Source organism: Emys orbicularis, chromosome 2 (assembly GCF_028017835.1).
Source record: "Emys orbicularis isolate rEmyOrb1 chromosome 2, rEmyOrb1.hap1, whole genome shotgun sequence".
Taxonomy (NCBI): Eukaryota; Metazoa; Chordata; order Testudines; family Emydidae; genus Emys; species Emys orbicularis.
The window spans coordinates 248,875,307-248,896,437 of NC_088684.1; the positions used below are offsets into that span (position 1 = coordinate 248,875,307).

At 41.4% G+C, this 21,131-nt stretch overlaps 1 protein-coding gene across 1 annotated transcript in view; it reads left to right on the plus strand.

Annotated features, from left to right (window-relative positions):
* Positions 1-15,976, plus strand: part of COL28A1 (collagen type XXVIII alpha 1 chain) — a 141,510-nt gene extending 125,534 nt beyond the window's left edge. The window contains exons 32-34 of the mRNA XM_065398455.1: positions 8,947-9,137; positions 14,684-14,933; positions 15,804-15,976. Coding sequence (XP_065254527.1) covers positions 8,947-9,137; positions 14,684-14,933; positions 15,804-15,976 — 614 coding nt within the window. The remainder of the gene's footprint in view (positions 1-8,946; positions 9,138-14,683; positions 14,934-15,803) is intronic.
* The last annotated feature ends 5,155 nt before the right edge of the window (positions 15,977-21,131 follow it).

Below are 21,131 nucleotides of genomic sequence, written 5' to 3' on the forward strand. Positions count from 1 at the left end.
CTTATTCATAAATGATCTGGAGAAAGGGTTAAACAGTGAGGTGGCAAAGTTTGCAGATGATACTAAACTGCTCAAGATAGTTAAGACCAAAGCAGACTGTGAAGAACTTCAAAAAGATCTCACAAAACTAAGTGATTGGGCAACAAAATGGCAAATGAAATTTAATGTGGATAAATGTAAAGTAATGCACATTGGAAAAAATAACCCCAACTATACATACAATATGATGGGGGCTAATTTAGCTACAACAAGTCAGGAAAAAGATCTTGGAGTCATCGTGGATAGTTCTCTGAAAATGTCCATGCAGTGTGCAGAGGCAGTCAAAAAAGCAAACAGGATGTTAGGAATCATTAAAAAGGGGATAGAGAATAAGACTGAGAATATATTATTGCCCTTATATAAATCGATGGTACGCCCTCAGCTCGAATACTGCATACAGATGTGGTCTCCTCATCTCAAAAAAGATATACTGGCACTAGAAAAGGTTCAGAAAAGGGCAACTAAAATGATTAAGGGTTTGGAACGGGTCCCATATGAGGAGAGATTAAAGAGGCTAGGACTCTTCAGCTTGGAAAAGAGGAGACTAAGGGGGGATATGATAGAGGTATATAAAATCATGAGTGATGTGGAGAAAGTGGATAAGGAAAAGTTATTTACTTATTCCCATAATACAAGAACTAGGGGTCATCAAATGAAATTAATAGGCAGCAGGTTTAAAACAAATAAAAGGAAGTTCTTCTTCACGCAGTGCACAGTCAAGTTGTGGAACTCCTTACCTGAGGAGGTTGTGGAGGCTAGGACTATAACAGAGTTTAAAAGAGAACTGGATAAATTCATGGTGGCTAAGTCCATTAATGGCTATTAGCCAGGACGGGTAAGGAATGGTGTCCCTAGCCTCTGTCTGTCAGAGGGTGGAGATGGATGGCAGGAGAGAGATCACTTGATCATTGCCTGTTGGTCCACTCCCTCTGGGGCACCTGGCATTGGCCACTGTCGGTAGACAGGATACTGGGCTAGATAGACCTTTGATCTGACCTGGTACGGCCTTTCTTATGTTCTTATGCTCCGCGCTGACTGGGAGCCGCCCGAGTAAGTCCCCGCCCCAACCCTGCGCCCCAACCCCCTGCCCCAGCCCTGAGCCCCCCCAAACCCAGAGCCCCTTCCTGTACCCCAAACCCCTCATCCCCGACCCCACCCCAGAGCTTGCACCCTCAGCCAAGAGCCCAGACCCCTCCTGCACCACAGCCCTGAGCCCCCCCCAAACCCGGAGCCCCCTTCTGCACCCCAACTCCCTCATCCCTGGCCTCACCCCCACGCCCCAATTCTCTGCCCCAGCCCTGAGCCCCTCCAACACCCCAAACGCCTCATCCCCAGCTCCGTTGGGTCGCAGGCATCAACAATTTTCTTCAATTGGGTCGCCAGAAAAAAAGTTTGAAAACCACTGTCTTAGGCAGTATGCCAGCAATTTGCCTGCTTTTTCACCCAATTCCCAGAAGTCCTGCCAGAGTCAAAATAGGGTGAATTCAGATGTGCTGAGTGCAGCTTATTGAGTTTAAAACTACAATTAATTGAGGATCAAAGAAATTCTGGAGATGGAGCTGTGGCATAAGATAAATTGAGCTCTTTTACTTTTTTCTCAAGGGCTTTCATTTTTTCTCCAGGTTCCCTCTTCTTCTCAGATGCAAAACTTACAATTTTATCTCTATTTGCCCTTGAGCAAAATAGCCTGCTAGAAGATGTTGAGGGTTCATTTGTCTCCAGCAAACAAGCCAGTTTCTTTTTTCAATAAAAATTTTGAAATGCGGATCTAATAAAAGTGAATAATTAAATCGCTAGCTATAAGGCTGTTTCTCTCTCAGGTCTGTTCCTATTTGAAGAGTTATAGGAACATGATCAGTGACAGCACTTATATTAATGGAGGAGTCAATTACAGAATTAACCAAGTCCCTGGAGATCAAAAAGAAATCTATATAGGAATAGGACCGAGGTACCAGAGAAAACTATGAATAGACCCTACCCATTAGATGTATAAGTCGCCAGATATCACATAGTCCCAGATCTTCAATGTACAACTCCAGATCCATTCTAGTTTTGGTTGGTATATGACCCCGAGGTTGAGATTTGTTCAATCAAGCACCTCATTTAAATCCCTAACAATAACAGTAAGGATATGGGGTTCGCTATGTAATTTAATAAAAACCTACAAAAAGTTTCAGGATCATCAAGCGTAGGTCCATACATATTAGCAGTGATTAGTTCAGATACATTTGTGGTGACTTTAAGGATTAAAACTCTGTCCTGATTGTCTGAAATTGACTCCAAGACTGTTACGGACAGTGTTTTATGGAAGAGGATGGCTATCCCTCTGGATTTGGATGAGAAGAAGCAAGACATTGTTTTTCCTACCAAGTCGTGTTCTAATTTAGCAGCCTCATCTGTGGTCAAGTGTGTCTTCTGCAAAAGCATTTCATCTGCCTTTGCTTTCTTTAATAATGAGTACACTTTTTTCTTTAACTGGAGCATTGAGATTTAGGACCATTTGGCTGTGTTAAGAATTATTTTTGTAGCCTTACAGATGAAGGGGGTGGAATGTTTGTATAATTTGCTCTATTACGTCTCATCCTCCTCCCCTTACAGAAACCCACTGAGAGTCCATGGATGAAATGTCTCAGACACTTATTCCACAGATTTTAGATTGCCTTGCTAGATGCTTGACACTTGCCAGACTTCCAGGGAATAGGGAGGGGAGAAGAGCACAAAAAGACAAGATAAAGCAAAAACATAACATACATATACCAACTTAACTTTATACCAAGCATAGGCAAGCACAATGAAAAGGCAATAGTTGTCAAATACTTAACATTATATAGACAAAACTAAACCATTCATAAATTCCGGAGGGGGTCAGCCAGGGAGACACACTATCCAGGCCGAGAGATCCACCAATATCCATTATTGAAAGTATTACTATTATTTATTTAAAACAGGGATCCTATTTTCCCCATACCAGAGTAGTAACTACGTGGTAAGGAGAAAGAAAGGGAGCATGCACTCCACAAATGGAATACTTCTTAACTAGGTATGTCAAGGTTATGCCTGTATATTATCCCCTAATTTGTATTTGTTTCAGTTTGCCAAACCAAACACCAGAGTACTGGTAATACAGGTTGGTGCACTGAGTAAGACATTGTATGTTGTGGGAATTCCAGAGCCACGTGTCCCTCCCCCTTTTAGTTTACAACCAAACATTCAGTTTCTCTTCTTCATATTAACATAACTAACAGGAGAGGAATCTAACTGCTCCCAAAATTGTAAATTATTGCACCAAAGAACACAGCAAACAAGTGACTCCTCTATATTAACTTCATACTTCATGTTCATGTACTCCAGATTTGAGCTTATCGAAGGCGTTAGGATGGGGAAAGGAACTGAAGAAGATGTGGGGGGTCAGGGCAAGGGGGATGAGAAAGGCAGTGGATGTGGGGAGAGGGGCAAACAGGGTCAGGGTGAGAGGGAGAAAGTAAAAGGTGACAGGGAGGGTAGAAGTCATTGTCCTTGTAGCTCAGCAACCCATGTTGGTCTTCTCCTCTGCTCTGTTGGACCATAGGGGGTATAACTACATTGCTCAGCTCCTGTGCAGCTTTCCAGGACATCTTGCAGGGAAGAGAGCCGTCTCTCCTACTTCCAGCACATAGGATGTCAAGCTGCTGGGCTTTGAGGAGCCCCAGCAGTAAGGCATGGCAACACAGCAGAGTCTCTCACTGGCACCAATTTTAAAAAGTGGTATTGGAGCCCTCAAATTTCTACAGAACATCAGGGAGCTGCACCACCCCATCTTTGGTGGGTATGTTGGTGCCCAGCTAATACACAGGCCTCGTAATAATTCATGTTGATCTGCCACATGGGGATGTTGTCAAATGTTTCATGAATACCTCAGCACAAATACAGGAGCAAAGCACTTAATATTGCTAATACACAATTTAAATAAATCCTTTCCACAGTCAGTTCGCTCCCATGAGATCAATTCGGGATGAGGTGTTTTCTTAACTCCCCTGCTGGGGCGCTTCACAGTTAACAATTTGATGAGAATTTATATACGTGTCCCAAAAATGAATAAAGTATAAGCTTGGAGCTGAAGAAATAACCCAAAGAAGTCAGTCAGTCGCAATGACTGGATAGGTTCATAAGTGCAGGTAAGGCAGACATAACAACTGGGAAGTAAATGTAGTATAAAACAGAACAGATACTCATTTCACTGCAGGCTATTTAAAAACCTTTTTGCTTCCTGTGGCTTTTGGAACAGATGCACTTCCTCACTAATCCTGACATGAAACTGAGCTCAAAACTTTATAAAATATTGAAGGCCTTGCTGCTTAACCAGTTCCCTTGCTCTTCTAAAACCTGATCTCTGTTCAACCACATCTTTTACAAAATCTTGAGAAATTATTATCTTATTTTGTGGCATCCCCTCAACAGTTCTCCCCCACCCATGAACTAGCTGCAATATTTTTTCTTTTGCCATAAATCTGAGAAATTTGACAATCAATGCACAAGGTTTAGCATTCCAGGCTGCTTAGGAGCCAGGGACCTACATGCTCATTCTTAATCAAATTTAAAATCATCCCGCAAGCTAAGCATTTCTCAAAGGAGCCGAGGAACAAATTCTAGGGAGTGGTCTTTCTCTGCCCCTTCAGGTACTCTTGATAATTCTCAAATTATTGCAACGAGACCTTCCCTGGAGATCTGCCAGTTTAGATTTAAGAAAAAATAAATCTGTGCTTCTCTGCAGCTGGGCAGAGAGCCTTTGTACTTGATCTTCCACCGATGGTACTATTCTTTCTGCTTCATTCACCCATCTTGTCATGTCAGCGCTGGCAGAAAGGAGTTAACTGAGGTAACAGTGAATTGTATTGTGTGGCCTTGATATCTACTATGTCTGCAGCAACTCTCTTCAGCAGGGCTACCGTATACATAGTGCCCTCAGCAGTTGCCAACTTGTTCACAGTGGGGGGGGGGGGAGGGGAAGGAGGAGGGGGATACATACTCCTTGTTTTTCAACTACTTATAGAGCTTCCAGCAAACAAATATTTGCCTGCTGACATCCCAGCCATTTTGGGATAGCTGTTCCTTTATTAGAGGGGGTCAGTCAGGGGCCCTGGACTCTGGATGGAAATAGATATTAGCATATAGCTCTGCAGCTCAAGGGATCTGCTCCTCCATGCACACTCCCAATTTTTGTGTCTTCTTCAAACTTTATCAGTGATGATTTTATGTTTTCTTCCTGGTCATTGATAAAAATGTTAAATAGCATAAGGCCCAGAATGGATCCCTGTGAGTCTCCACTAAAAAGACACCAACTCAATAATAATTCCCCATTTACAATTACATTTTGAGAGCTATTGGTTAGCCAGCTTTTAATTCATTTAACGTGTGGCATATTCATTTTACATTGTTCTAGTTTTTTTAACCAAAATGTCATGTGGTACCAAGTCAAATACATACAGATGTCTAGTACATCAACACTATTACCTTTATTAACCAACTTGTAATTGCATAAAAAAAATTATCACGTTAGTCTGACAGCATCTATTTTCCATAAACCCATGTTCATTGGCATTAATTATATTACCTTCCTTTAATTCTTTATTAACTGAGTCCCATATCAGCTGCTCCATTATCTTGCCTGGGATCGTCAGACTGATAGATCTATAATTACCAGGGTCATCCTATTTACCCTTTTAAAATATTGTCACAGCATTAGCTTTCTTCCAGGCTTCTAGAACTTCCCTACTACTTTAAGACTTATTGAAACTCAGCATTAACAGGTCCAGCAAGCTTCTCAGTCAGCTCTTTTAAAACTCTTGGATGCAAGGTATTTGGACTTGCTGATTTTAAAATGTCTAACATTAGTAGCTGCTGTTTAACATCATCCAAACATACTAGTGGAATGGAAAGAGTGTTATCATATATGACTATATCATCTTCCCCACCCACAAATACAGAACAGAAATATTTATTAAACACTTCTGCCTTTTCTGCATTATTATTGATAATTCTATCATTTCCATCTAGTAATGGATCATTGTTAGGATTCTTTTTGTTCCGAATATACATTAAAAACTTGTTCTTATTTTCCTTAACTCTGCTGCACATAAATTTCTCTGTGTGTCCCTTTCCTTCCCTTATCAATTTTCTATAATTTCTAACTTCTGATTTATATTCATTACTATTAGCTTCCCCTTTCTTCTATTGTAAGATAATATATATATTTTTTATTTTTATAGCCGTCTTTACTTCCTCTCTAAACTAGGTCTTTCTTTAATCAATAAGGCCTTCTTCCTTGATTGTGGCTTTTGGGGCATCTTGTAAAGTGTTCTTAAACAATTCCCAATTATCATTCAAATTTTTCTGATTAAATTCTTCTTTCCACCCGATTTGGCTCATAATTGTGAAATTGGCCCTTTTAAAGTCCTAAGTAAATATATCACTGGTCTGAATTTTATTCTGTTTGGACATTAGAAATGTGATCAAGTCATGATCACTTGTACTTAGGCTACCATTAATCTTTAGTTCTGTGATCAGTTCCTCTTTATCTGTCAAGATGAAGTCTAATATAGGTCCAATATAGTTTTGGACACAACTCTTTTTGGGTTAGGAAATCATCATCTGTAATATTTGGAAATTCCAAGGATGTTTTAGTATTGGCACCATGAGACCTCCAGTATGTGTCACTCAAATTGAAGTCCCCCATAATCACTCAGTTTTTTCCCCTATACTCTAGAGAAAGGTGCGTAAGGAGATCGTCATCTTGTTCCCTAGTGTGATTTGATGATCTGTAGCAGACACCAACTAGCACTCTGTTTTGTGCTCTATCTGCTAAGGCATTGATCCATAAGCATTCAAGATCACTCTCTTCTGCACTAATCAGTGACTTGGAAATATTTTTGACAAAGCGTGCCACTCTCCCTTCTGTTGCCTACTTGATCCTTCCTAAACAGGTGATAACCATTGATTTTAATGCAAATAATCCCACCAAATTTCAGTAATACCAACTAAATCAAATTTGTGCCCATAAAGGAGCAATTCCAATCCCTCTTCTTTGTTAACCAGGCTCCTAGCATTGGTGTAGAGGCAATTATAGACTTTCTTCCCTTCATATCCTTTGGTTCCTTGACTGATTTTATTCTCAGCATCTCAATTTTGTGCTAACTAGTGCTCCTATCTTTCCTTTTCTTACCCTCCTTTTTTGCTGTTAGTTTAACCCCCTCATGACTACTCTAGCTACCCTGTCCCCAAGGAGATTGGTTCCCCTTCTCCTGAGGTGGACCAATGTTCCACAAAACCAAAACCCTCCACCCTACACCACTTACCTAGCCAGCAGTTCATTTCCAGAATCTTCTGCCTTCTGTCTTCCTTTGCCCTTGGCACAGCCTTTCCAGGTTCTCTCACCTGAGAGAACCATCACCAGTATTGTTCCCTCCCATGTCTCTTTCACACTGGGAAAAAGGACCTCCCAGCAGGCCTGGCTCTCAGGTTTGTAGTTGCCATGTCCCATAGGAGCTATAATCTGCAGAAAGCCTTTTTTCTAAACTAAAATTTCTAAAGGACGGTGCTAGGCCTGTATCTTACCTTAAAGTGCTAGCATGCCCTGTTACAAACTCATAAGATTGAGATTTTTCTATGGCAAATTAAAACATTATGGCCCAGATCCACCAAGGTAGACTCCTAACTTCCATTGACCTCAATGGAAATTAGAAGCCTAAATACCTTTGTGGATCTGGGCCTAAATCTTTTTTCCAACTCCACTGGCAATATTTACATCAGAGTATAGAACAGATGATACCACCTACTCAGCCCCTGAACCTGTAATGAAGTCTGCCTGCACAGACATCTTGGCAGAACTGGCACCTCACTGAGTAAGTGGTAACAGCATTCTTATACTCTGATGCAGATTATGGCCAGCAGTGACTCTGTGGGGCTCCATGTGGGCTCAGGGGCCAGCCCATGAAGTGTTCATAGTAGGATTGGGACCTTAACGACAGATTCAGGTACTTTCTCTAGTCACCTGTCCCTGTGCTTTTTAGATACTAATAAAGCCCTATATATTAGTTCCATTCAGTCATTAATTGGGAGATATCACTGATATATGAAGTAACAAAAATAAACAGATTTGAGAATACTCATTGTATATTAGTTCTTTTCAGAAAATTTTGTGATCTACTTTTCAAGTCATTCTCTAAGGCTACGTCTTCACTACCCGCTTGGATCGGCGGGTAGAAATCGATCTCTCGGGGATCGAATTATCGCGTCTCGTCAGGACGCGACAATCGATCCCCGAATCGACGCTTGTACTCCACCAGCGCAGGTAGGAGTAAGCACCGTCGACGGGGGAGCTGCAGTGGTCGATTTGCCGCCGTCCTCACAGCGGGTTAAGTCGGCTCGGATACGTCGAATTCAGCTACGCTATTCACGTAGCTGAATTTGCGTATCTTAAATCGATCCCCCCCCAGTGAAGACGTAGCCTAAGAGGACTTAATTTTTCAATACATTTCCCCTGTACTAATTAATTCACTGTGTTTCAGAGGTAAATACATCTAGGATATACTATATGTAGCAGCTTTCAAGACAAACAGGTGACTGCCAACCAGATGTACAGACACTAGAACAAGGGTTCTCAAAGTGGGGTCATGAACAGGTGTCAGGTGTCAAAACCACTCTGCTCTTTCCATATTGCTAAATGGGAGAGGGATCCCAGACAGATACTAAGGGTTTTCTGGGGAAGGCAGTCAAGGGGTGGAAAAGGTTGAGAACCACTGCACTGGATTATAGACTTTTCTTTGTTCATGTGTATGATCACTTTAGAGCAACTCTGGCAACTGTTCCACTTATGCACTGAATTTCCTGTCAGAATCAGAGTAAAATGTGGATTTCTGTTAATCTTTTCAGCTCTTGAGAATAATCTCTTCCAACAAATCTGTGAGAATGACTCCAGCTCATATATCACCAGAGTCCTCAGTTCATCTTCAACTCCTCACCCTGGATTTGAAACACCCAACAAACGTAATATTGATCAGTTTGGTAAAACTCAGACTCCAGAACTTTATGTCCCTCCACCTACACAAGAAACTATCAATTTTGTAAGTAAAGTGTAATTATTAATAATCTTTAAAAAGAACTATGCCTGTATTTACATAAAAACATAATTTCTTACATTGTTTATTATCCTTGTAAGATGCAACATGATCAAATCATGAATTCTTTCAAGACAGAAGCAAGATTTGGACAAAGGATATTTAAAGTGAGATCTGGAACTTAATTGCTAATTATTAAAAAACAGCTGTTTACCAAAAGAAGTAGATGTTGGAGTCTTAGAATCAAATGGAGATCTGTAAAATATATATTATGCCAGGGTTTTCAATCTTTTCCTAGTATGGACACATCTTAAAGTGAGCTTTGTGGGTACCTCTCCTTCCATTCACAATTGTACAAATCACCACCCCTTTGTGAATGCAACTAGAACAATTTCTTACATGGAAAAGTACTATTAGGAAATATAGTTATGTAAGAAAAGAAAATATATGTAGCAAAGTGCACATGTACGCTATGAATGTACAGAACAAGAAATTCACTCTGAAAGCAACATTTTAAAGAGGCTTCAATCTGGCCTCTATTTTTACCCCTGCCGGTGAGTATGCACCCAGTTTACATGCCTAATTATGCAATAGAAGACATTTTTATGTGGAAAATATGCTAACTGCCTGTGCAAACGTGTTGTGAAGGCACAGTTTTGTGCAGTTAGAATGAAATCCCACATGTTGAAAATTAGATTCTGTAATCTCTGAGGAATAATTCCAGGATAAACATCTTAACACACTTAAAACTGCCTTCTCCAAACAAGGACACTCCACTGAGAAGTGGATTGCATCATGGAACAGCCCACCCAAATACCCCAAGAGAACCTGCTTCAAGACAGAAATAAACCCCCCTCTGACCACACCCACTTAGTTTTCACCTACCACCCCACACTGGAACCATACAGGGTATCAAACAACCCATACTTGATGGGAACCCCATTCTCAGGGCCGACTCCAGGGTTTCTGCCGCCCTAAGCGGCGGAAAAAAAAAAAAGCCGCGATCGTGATCGGCAGTAGCTCAGCCGCACCGCTTTCTTCTTCGGCGGCAATTCGGTGGCAGGTCCTTCCCTCTGAGAGGAGTATGAGGGACCCACCGCCGAATTGCCCCCGAAGAGCGCGACGTGCCGCCCCTTCCCCTTGGCCACCCCAAGCACCTGCTTGCTAAGCTGGTGCCTGGAGCCGGCCCTGCCCATTCTGAAAGAAATCTTTCCTGAACCCCCACTTCAGGCCTTCAAACAACCTTCCAACCTCATCATCAGAAGCAAGTTCCCCACAGATCAGGACACATCAATTCAAAGTGGCACCAGAGCCTGCCAGAGCAACAGATGCAAAACCTGCAGACACATCTCCACTGCTACAGTGATCAACACTCCCCACAACACACCTTTTAAGATCTATGGGTCCTACACATGCCTATCACAACATGTGGTGGACCTCATCCAGTGCACCAAATGTCCAGAGACACTTGATTTAAGGTTTATTACAATAATCTGTACCCACTAGCCCTGTCTTTTTGCCCTATGACTGCAGAGGTGTTAATGGGCTACTCTACCTTGAATGGTCCCTTACAATATGTGCCAACTACTTATGCTAAAACAATCTATTCCACCTTGCATTTTGCTGTGACGCTGGGATTACCCTTCCCAGGCTTGAAGAAGAGCTCTGTGTGGCTTGAAAGCTTGTCTCTCTCACCAACAGAAGTTGGTCCATTAAGCGATATTACCTTACACACCTAGTCTCTATAATATCCTATAGGATAGTGTCAGTTAATACCAGATCACTCAATTTTCAAGCGTTGCTGGCTCTTCCTTTCTTTCTGCGTCTATTATGGACATCCAAGAGTGGGTGCAGGGTTGTTTTTTGTAAAACTATTTTAACAGTTAAAATGTTACAAATTCTAGTGATATTTTCCATTCTAAGGAATATCTTGGAAATATGGTTGGAAAACCAACAATATGTTACCCAATAGCAGAAAAGTTTTTTTAGGTCTGTCAAGCAATTAAAAAAATTAATCACGTGATTAATCGCACTGTTAAACAATAATAGAATACCATTTATTTTAAATATTTTGAATGTTTTCTACATTTTTAAATATATTGATTTAAATTATAACAGAATACAAAGTGTACAGTTCTCACTCTGTTTATTTTTACTACAAATATTTACACTGTAAAAAACAAAAGAAATAGTATTTTTCAATTCACCTAACACAAGTACTGTAGTGCAATCTCCTTGTTGTGAAAGTTGAATTTACAAATGTAGAACTATGTACAATAATAACTGCATTCAAAAATAAAACAATGTAAAACTTCAGAGCCTACAAGTCCATTCAGTCCTATTTCTTGTTCAGCCAATCGCTCAGACAAACAAGTTTATTTACATTTGCAGGAGATAATGCTGCCTGCTTCTTGTTCACAATGTCACCTGAAAGTGAGAAAAGGTGTTCTCATGGCACTGTTGTAGCTGATGTTGCAAGATATTTACATGCCAGATGCGCTAAAGATTCATATGTCTCTTCATGCTTCAACCACCATTCCAGAGGACATGCATCCATGCTGATGATGGGTTCTCCTCGATAACAATCCAAAGCAGTATGGATTGACGCATGTGCATTTTCATCATCTGAGTCAGATGCCACCAGCAGAAGGTTGATTTTCTTTTTTGGTGGTTCGGGTTCTATAGTTTCCGCATTGGAGTGTTGCTCTTTTAAGTGTTCTGAAAGCATGCGCCACACCTTGTCCCTCTGAGGTTTTGGATGACACTTCAGATTCTTAAACCTTGCGTCGAGTGCTGTAGCTATTTTTAAAAATCTCACATTGGTACCTTCTTTGTGTTTTGACAAATCTGCAGCTAAAGTGTTCTTAAAATGAACATGTGCTGGGTCATCATCGGAGACTGCTATAATATGAAATATATGGCAGAATGCAGGTAAAACAGAGTAGGAGACATACAGGTCTCCCATAAGGAGTTCAGTCACAAATGTAATTAACGCATTATTGTTTTAACGAGCATCAGCTTGGAAGCATGTCCTCTGGAATGGTGGCTGAAGCTTGAAGGAGAATACAAATGTTTAGCATATCTGGCACATAAATACCTTCAATGCTGGCTACAAAAGTCCTATGCGAATGCTTGTTCTCACTCTATGATGACATTTTAAAAAAGAAGTGGGCAGCATTATCTCACGTAAATGTAAACAAACTTGTTTGCCTTAGCGATTGGTTAAATAAGAAGTAGGACTGAGTGGACTTGTAGGCTCTAAAGTTCTGCATTGTTTTGTTTTTGAGTGCAGTTATGCAACAAAAAAAACATTTGTAAGTTGCGCTTTCACGATAAAGAGATTGCACTGTGGCACTTGTATGAGGTGAATTGAAAAATACTGTTTCTTTTATCATTTTTACAGTGTAAATATTTGTAATAAAAAATATAAAGTGAGCAGTGTACACTTTGTATCCTGTGTTGTAATTGAAATCAATATATTTGAAAATGTAGAAAAACATCCAAAATATTTAATAAATTTCAGTTCTTATTCTATTGTTTAACAATGTGGTTAAAACCGCGATTAATCGCAATTACTTTTTTGAGTTAATCGCGTGAGTTAACTGCGATTAATCGACAGCCCTAGTTTCTTTTAAAAAGTTAATAATTTTTTTAAAACTGAACAACAGTTTTTAATGGTCTGGTCTCTTCACTCTGTTGTGGCCCAGCCTTGTACACTGGATCACACACAGTATGGGTTTGGAGCAGAGGCTGCTCTACCTATAGGCAACCTAGGCAGTTACCTAGGGCAGCAGATTTATGGGCAGTGGTCTAGAGTGGCAAATTTGGCCTGGCCACCCCTCTGTCATGAGCAATCTGAGGGCTTGTCTACACTTAAAAGATTTCCCTGACAGGCCACAGGCCAAAGGTTGCCAATCCCTGATTTAGACGAATAGCGGAATAACATACATATGCTGTTTTTGCTTTAGTCTCTGGGCAAATCATGCCTCTAGTTACACCTAGTGTTGCATGGGTGAAACTGAGGGCAGAATTTGGCCTTATTTAGGCAAAGTAGTTGGAAGCACCGTATTGAGCTCATTAGTGAATTGGCTGTTTATGGGATCACGTACTATATGTGATTTATTGTTAATCATTTTTACCTCTAAATGACCAGGTGCTCATTAATGTGGATTTGGATGATCATATCAATAGCTAAATCTTTACAGCTCCTAACTCCCATCAAAATAAATATGGCCATTTAAAGAGCTTGAGCTGAAACACAAATATAAGTTTGCAGCCTGAAGAGGCTTCTTTGGACTGTGTCCGCCTGCTTAAACGTTTCCCACAGTTACAGCTATTGAGTCACAATGAGCAGGATTTTTCCTGGACTGGCCCTGGATTCTGGTTGCTTGTAAACAAGGGGATTCAGAACATAGTGTCCAGTTATAAAAGTGACAAATCAGCTCATCATTATTATGTAGTGTTATAGATTATTTCACATTAATCTATAACACTGCATGTTTTAAGTTGCGGTTTGAAATGCTGAAGTCTGTAATATTATTTCTTTTAAATGAGAGTGTACATAGTTTCATAAATCAAAAGCAATGCATTATTTATAGATTTGGAGTTCAGATAATTCAGAGAACACTCTCCATTCTGTGATCTATAATTCCATTGTTTCTAAACCTTGGAGTCATTTTTAAAATTTGGGGTTAGGTTAATGATCTGTAGAGCTTTACAGGTTTTAGGAAGGGGGGTTATTTTGTCCAAAAAATTCTACATATTTCTATTTCCCTAATGAGCAATTCACTATCAATTGGAGATTTCTTTTCAAATTCTGATATTTGATCAATTGTATTTACTACTTAATATGATCCGGTTAACCATTAAAAATCCTGACTATCAGCAGCAGGGAGATGAGACGATCCCATGCGACCGTGAATGGGAGGAGAAATGTCCACAAGCCAATCTGTGTATTAAGATATGGTCTGCACAATTTAAATGTTTATCACCTTCTGCTCTAGCAGTCTCTTAGGGGCTACTTTCCTACTTCCTAAAAACATCTCTGAAGAGGCAGAATGCATGCATATCCCCCTGCAAATAATGCAGCAAATAGGGTGCCATCCATCTCACTGCCTAGATTCAGGATCTAAAATGTCACATAATCCCTTGGAACTACATACTAGAAATGATGAAGCATTTCACAGATTCATTTTGCTCTTTGGCCCCTCATATCCCTGATTTTATTTACTTTGCCAACTAAAAGGTTCCTGCGGCGTTGATTAACTAGAATTAGGTTTGACATAGCCTGTGACTGAATTAAGTGGAAAGCACTATATTGCCTTCTCAGTCCATCAGCACCCAAGAAGCTCTAAAAACATATTTAGTAAAAATAGCAACAGAGAGATGTGGAGGTTCACAATTCATTAGAGAGGCATGAACTTGCGGAGCAGTACAGCTAAATAGCACATGAGAAAATACTATTAGCCTCCTACATCATCTCAATTTTTCTCTTGGTATGCGAGTCTAAGTAGAATTTTACCATTAATGTAAAACTTTTAATCCTTTTGTAGCTGAGCCCTCCAGAGACTGACAGAGAGACAGAGCTGTTGTCTTCCTCACTGGATTATACTGCTAGCACACCTTTTCAAAGGAACATTCCTGATAGTCACAGTCAACCAGTGACCTCTTCTCTTTATGGCAGACCTGATGACTTGGAAACTAGAGCTCCTAGTCCAGATGTATCTCTGCCATTCGGTATAATCACAGATGTAGAATGGCCTTCAACAGTTTTGAAGCCTCAAGTAATAGCAACTAGAAAAGGTAAGGAGCAAATGTTGCTGCTAGAATTTGGAAAGAACAAAGATCTCGTTCTTGTCTTGTTACTGTTGGTTTTTGTTTTACAGTAGGTGTTTGTTCAGGTTTTTTAAGGACTTCATTTTTTCCTCCTAAATGCTGACTACTTTTCACAACACTTTGAATACAAGCTATTTTAAATTTTTTATGGTGGCAAATGGAGAGTATAAGGAGGCAGAGAGGATTAAGTGAACAAGTCGTTTTCATGCTTGGGGGCTTGAGTTCAAATCATTTAGCCTAGACAGAGAAAAAATTTAATAGCTTGATACACAACTGAGAAACTCTGCTCAGGTAAGCTTGGGGCCTGGAGATGTAGCAGATATTTCTAGTCAAGGACGAATGGCATTCACAATATTTCAGGAGGTAGCTTGCTCACTAGACTTGCCTCCACTATTTTTTAGTCTAGGCAGTGTTAACAAACCTTAATATTTGCTAGACACTAAATTCACCAAATTATATCGGGAACAAAATAAATTGGGAGTTAAATATTTGCAAACCGCTAATTATTTTTATCCTACTGGTTGCTATTGCTTGGCAATGACATTTTCTAGAATAAGAACCCAATTCTGGCACCTCAACACTGATTTAGGTTCCAAAATAGGGATTTAAGCACCCAAATTTGAAAACTGAGCCACTAGTCCATATATCTTTCAATCCATTCACATACCTTCCACTGATGTCAATGGGAATTTGACTGAGGACATTATATGACCCCAAGAGATCAAGTGGGTGGAACAGGAGATGGTTTTTATTTACTGAAGAAGGTTCTTTTATAAAGTTCAATTTAACACAATAAGGAAGAAAAACCCCAGCTAACTTAACTTGATGTGTTTTCAGATCCTAGGTGCTTGGAGCCTATGAAACCAGGAGACTGTCGAGATTATCTGGTGAAGTGGTATTATGACAAGGATGCCAATTCTTGTGCCCGATTTTGGTATGGAGGTTGTAATGGCACCAGAAATAGGTTTGATACAGAAAAAGAATGTCAGGAAACCTGTATTCATGGATGAACAAGTAAGTCACATCTATGCTGGAGGCTGTCCTCACAAATCCAGAGTCATCTTTTAAATTGAAAAGATAAGAAAATTAATTGTGCAGCATATTGAATGCAGGGACCAGAGGTATTCAACTCTTCAAGTGGTCTCCCAAGTATAACTGTCTAAAGGGATGCAAAATCTGATTTATAGACGTACTACAGTAATTAAGTTGTCTTGTTGCCATATGGAATATTTCCCAGATACTGTTTAACATGGGCCTCCCCAGACAAAGAGAAATAATTCCTAGCCCTTAGGTAGCATTTTTCATCCATAAATCTTAAAGCGCTTTACAACAGGTGGGTAAGCATTATCACCACCAAGTGGGAATATTGGACTGCCTATAGTAGGATGACCAGACAGCAAAAGTGAAAAATCAGGACAGGGGGTGGGGGTGGGGTAATAGGAGCCTATATAAGAAAAAGATCCAAAAATCAGGACTGTCCCTATAAAATTGGAACATCTGGTCATCCTAGCCTATAGTCTGAAACTTCCAAAGAAAAAATATTGTATTGTCTCATAGCTATAGCTCTCTCTATAATAGCTACCTCTATATAGATTGATGTTTTAGATATCTCTTTTATGACCAACACATTTTTTTAAAAATTAAGGTTTTGCTGTAAGTGGCATAAGTGTTTACAGTTAAACAACCAGAGCTGTGGGTACATAATATTAATTAGGTGATATAGAATCCAACCCAGCAACATCTGAACCATTATCTCTGGTATCAGAATTAACTTCCTTATTTTTGCTTGTGAGTCTAGGAAAGTTTCTACTCATCTAAATCACAGAAAATATATTGCATTTGATCTTTTGTTTAAAAAAGTGACTTTAAACTGCAGCAATTGCATTCCTCAAAGCTCTATAATGATCAAATTGATTTTTATTTCCTTCTAGGAACTGTCAGTTGGGATTAGTGAAGCTGAATGTTTCTGGCGTGTGTACAGGAATGAACACTGGAGAAGAATCCAGAATGATGTGCCAATATGAACATTACTAGAGTATCTTCTAGTGCTTGTCACAATATGACATTCACAATAACTAGAGTGTAGATACACTCATGTATAGCATATATTATCTAGATCATCACAGTAATAACTTTATGATGCATACAAAGGAATATACCTTTTCCCTCCAACTTTGTTGTTTTGATATAGTACTGTATATGGCACATATCATTCCAATTTTAGAATTAAGATGTCAAACATTTTGATACTCAGCATTTAACAATAAAGGCTTCAATCTATTTGAAAAATAAAATGTGCTACAGTTTTAAACAGAAATTAGTGGTGCCTGAAATTGTTTCTCTTGTTACAGCACTTAGAGCAGGAAATGAAAATTTGTCATTTACGAGTATCCCTTGGGGATTTAAATACCATGGATATAACTGAATTAGTGTTTTCTTCTGTTGAAGCAGGTTTGGATTTAACGCTAGAATAATTTTGTCAGTTAGAAAGGTAAGCCCCGTCAATTCATTTTATTGTATAGTTATGGTAAAAGCTATGAGAGTCTTCAACTTTTAGGCTATTCAACATATTTTGATTTCTCAGGGCCCCTGTATAATAGAATGAAACAAAAAAACATATACACTACAGTTAAATAAAATAAATTGTGTTGCAATTAAAAGGGAAAAGCACTGAAAGATGTACTGACATCTTTATTTCTATTATACTACTTTTTCCTTTCAGACCCAACCCTACCTGAAGGCACTGTATAAGCTAAAACTGAAGAGCTTCTGATTAAATTAATATAAAGTAATCTTGCATTGTTATTTGTTTGGAAATACAATACTTGTGCCTGCATAGGCACTCATGCCAATCTTTTACATGATGATCATTATGATTAGATGGAAGATAAAATAGCTGCTTACACAGTTTTAAGTTCCTCTTACTTAACCCTTAAGGACATCACAAGGTATATTGCGGTTTACCTCAGATGTTATGCAATCCTCACTGAAAGAAATGCTGGAGTATATGATTTTTCCAAAGGACTAGTGATTTTGTGTGCCCAACCTGAGACACCTAAAACAAGGCATAATTTTCAGAGAAAGGGTGCTCACCCATTTCTGAAAACACGTCCCTGGTAACGTGTCTCAAGTTGGATATCCAAAAAGGAGGCAGCCCAAATCACTAGTCACTTCTCAGAATGTTGGCCTGTATGTATAGAACTAATATTAGCTAATGATCACTTCATCCTGAAAAATGAGGGTGTAACGGGGTTGGGACTCACCACTGGCCTGCCGCAGCCCATAATCTCAGGGAGTGGGGCAGCCGCCCCACTACACACCCTCCCCCTTAAGAACCCTCTCAGGGGGGATTCCCTAGCGCCCCTGTGCTCCCCGCAGCTGGGCCCTCAGGGAATCTCTTTCATAGCGCAGGCCCTCCACTAACTGGAGCAATCTGCCTCCTTCTTCCATGGTCTGGGTCCCCACCGTACACCTCCCTGGTCCTACGTGGGTTCCCACATCGACCCTCCCGGCCCCTATGTGGGTTCCCTGGTTAAGGTGGGGCCTCTCCACCCCAGCCCCCTTCTCTTTGGGGGCCTCGACCTGGACTACCACCCCCTGTTGGCTAGCCCTAGACCGAGCCTCTTTCTCAGGCACTCCCCCTTTCTGCCTCAGGGGGCAATGCCTTTTGATGTGGCCCTTGGTGTGGCAGTGGAAGCACCCTCGGCGCCTTCCCCCTGCCACGGCCTTAGTCCTGCTTGTCTGGGCCCTAGCCCCTCCTTCTGGGCTGGCCCGGGCCTTGGGAGCCCTGTAGGGGCACTCCCTCTTTAGGTGTCCCTGCTCCCCACAGACCCAACAAGCCGGAGGCCCCCCTGTTACTCTCACAGGGGGTGCCTTGTCTGGGTGAGGCTTCTCTGCCCTCTCCCAGTAGGGACACTCCTGCCTGAAGTGACCCTTTTGCCCACAGGTGTAACAGTTCCTGAGCCCAGGCCCTGGCCTCTCGCCCTTGGCGCCTGGTCTCCTATATGGTCTGGGTGCCCACCCCCGCAGCAGCCAGAGCACCTCTCTCTGCTGCTCGGCAAGCTGAGCCACCCAGGCCCTCCAGTAAAAGTCTTTCTTCTCCTCCATTCTGTCTCAGTCTCTTTTTCTCAGTCTCTCACTGTGACACAATCTGCCTAGTCTCTTGCTCTGCCCCTTATGTCAGGGGCGGACCGCTATGCCCACATTCTCCACCACGTGTAACGGGGTCGGGACTCACCACCGCCTCCTACTGGTTGTTCCGGGAATTAGCTCAGTCCAGTGGAGCGCCCCTCCTGGTGGTGTCCCGTCCGTCGTCTCGCCCTCGGTTGGCGTGTCTGAGCCCTCGTCACTCACCAACTCGCGCCGTCCTCTTCGGGACCACTGCCCTCCGGCAGTGCCCCTCAGTCCTTCCACACCCCCTTCCGGGGGGGGGGGGTCAATCAGCAGTCTCCTTGTCCAGCCACCGTAGTCAACCACACACCCCAAAGTCTAATCCCTTCCGTCAGGGATCTGGCGTGGTCTGTACTGGCTGCTCCCTACGGCCAATGGCTAGATGTACTGCAAGGAGGTAGGGGGGGACCCAGGCCCGCCCTCTACTCTGGGTCCCGACCCAGGGACCCTCTGGCGGCAGCCTTGCTGTCCTCCTACTCTCCCCTCGTCTGTCCGCTTCCCTGGTCCGCTTCCCCTACGGCCCCTTGCACCCGCTAGGCCCTTCCAATCAGGGCCTGCAGCCTGGCAGGCCTCAGGCTAGAGCTCCCCTCTGCTCCCTGAGCCTGGCCAGCACTGCGCTGTCCACGGTGCTAGTCTCCCAGTTTGGAGATAGACCTTCCCCTCTCGAAGGCCTGGGACAGACTGACTGCTCTCTCCCTGTACAGTCTTTTATAGGGCTGAGCCTGGCCCTGATTGGCTGTCTCCAACCTGGGCCCTGATTGGCTCCCAGTAAGCCCTTCTCTGATTGGCTGTGCGTCTGCGCAGGCCCACTGGCCTGCCGCAGCCCATAATCTCAGGGAGTGGGGCAGCCGCCCCACTACAGAGGGATTTAGTGTTCGGTTAGAATGCAAAAGTCAAATGAGAGTACCAGGGAAACACTGAGCTTCATAGTGTTGCTTGCTTAAATACCAGGGGTTCAAAGATTTAGAACAAAATCAAGCTGTTAAAAGCTCAAATACTATTTTCTTTCACAATAAAAAAAAAAAAGGAAAATCCTTTTCACTTCTTATTTCAAAATATACTGGAATTTATTAACAAGGCCACCAAAAATCTGCTATTCTTTTGGCCATAACAACAGATGCACTGCAAATGATATGGAAAAACTCTTGTGGGACCTAAGATTTTACTGGCACTCAGAATAAGTGACCACACTTAGCAGGGCACAATTACACCGCTACCTCGATATAACGCGACCCGATATAACACAAATTCGGATATAACGCGGTAAAGCAGTGCTCTGGGGGGAGGAGGGAGGGCTGCGCACTCCGGTGGATCAAAGCAAGTTCAATATAACGCAGTTTCACCTATAATGCGGTAAGATTTTTGGTGGATCAAAGCAAGTTCAATATAACGCGGTTTCACCTATAATGCAGTAAGATTTTTTGGCTCCCAATGACAGCGTTATATCGGGGTAGAGGTGTACACATTCATTCTAATAATTCAAGACAGAACTCTTTATTTTACATGTAATCTCCTCAAGTACCACCAGATGGGGCAACTATAAATTTTTTTTTACAAAGTTCCTCATAGCAAGAATAAAGACAAAGGACAAGAAATTCTCTCTACTGGATGGGAATTCTACAGAGCAAGGCAAAGACTAGCAATTCAGATATAATTCAGGTGGAAGAGATACTAAGGATGCTTCAGTCACTGCACATCGAACCCAGCCTGTTCAGATATTGCTTTAGAGTTTTGTGTGAAAACAAAGCAATGCCCACACAAGCTCTATTTTAAGCAAACAGCCTTTTATTTTTACATTCTGAAAAACACCAAGTGGGCAGCATCTTGTCTGCTTCACATGAAACAGGCTCTCCCAGGTTCTTTCACATATGTTATGGATGTTATTAAATATAAGTTATATTTTGGTAATTTCAAGTTGACTAGTGTTCTCGTCATAAAACCAATGAACTGTTACTACTCTGATGTATAAGAAAATGTATCTGTGATATTTTAAAA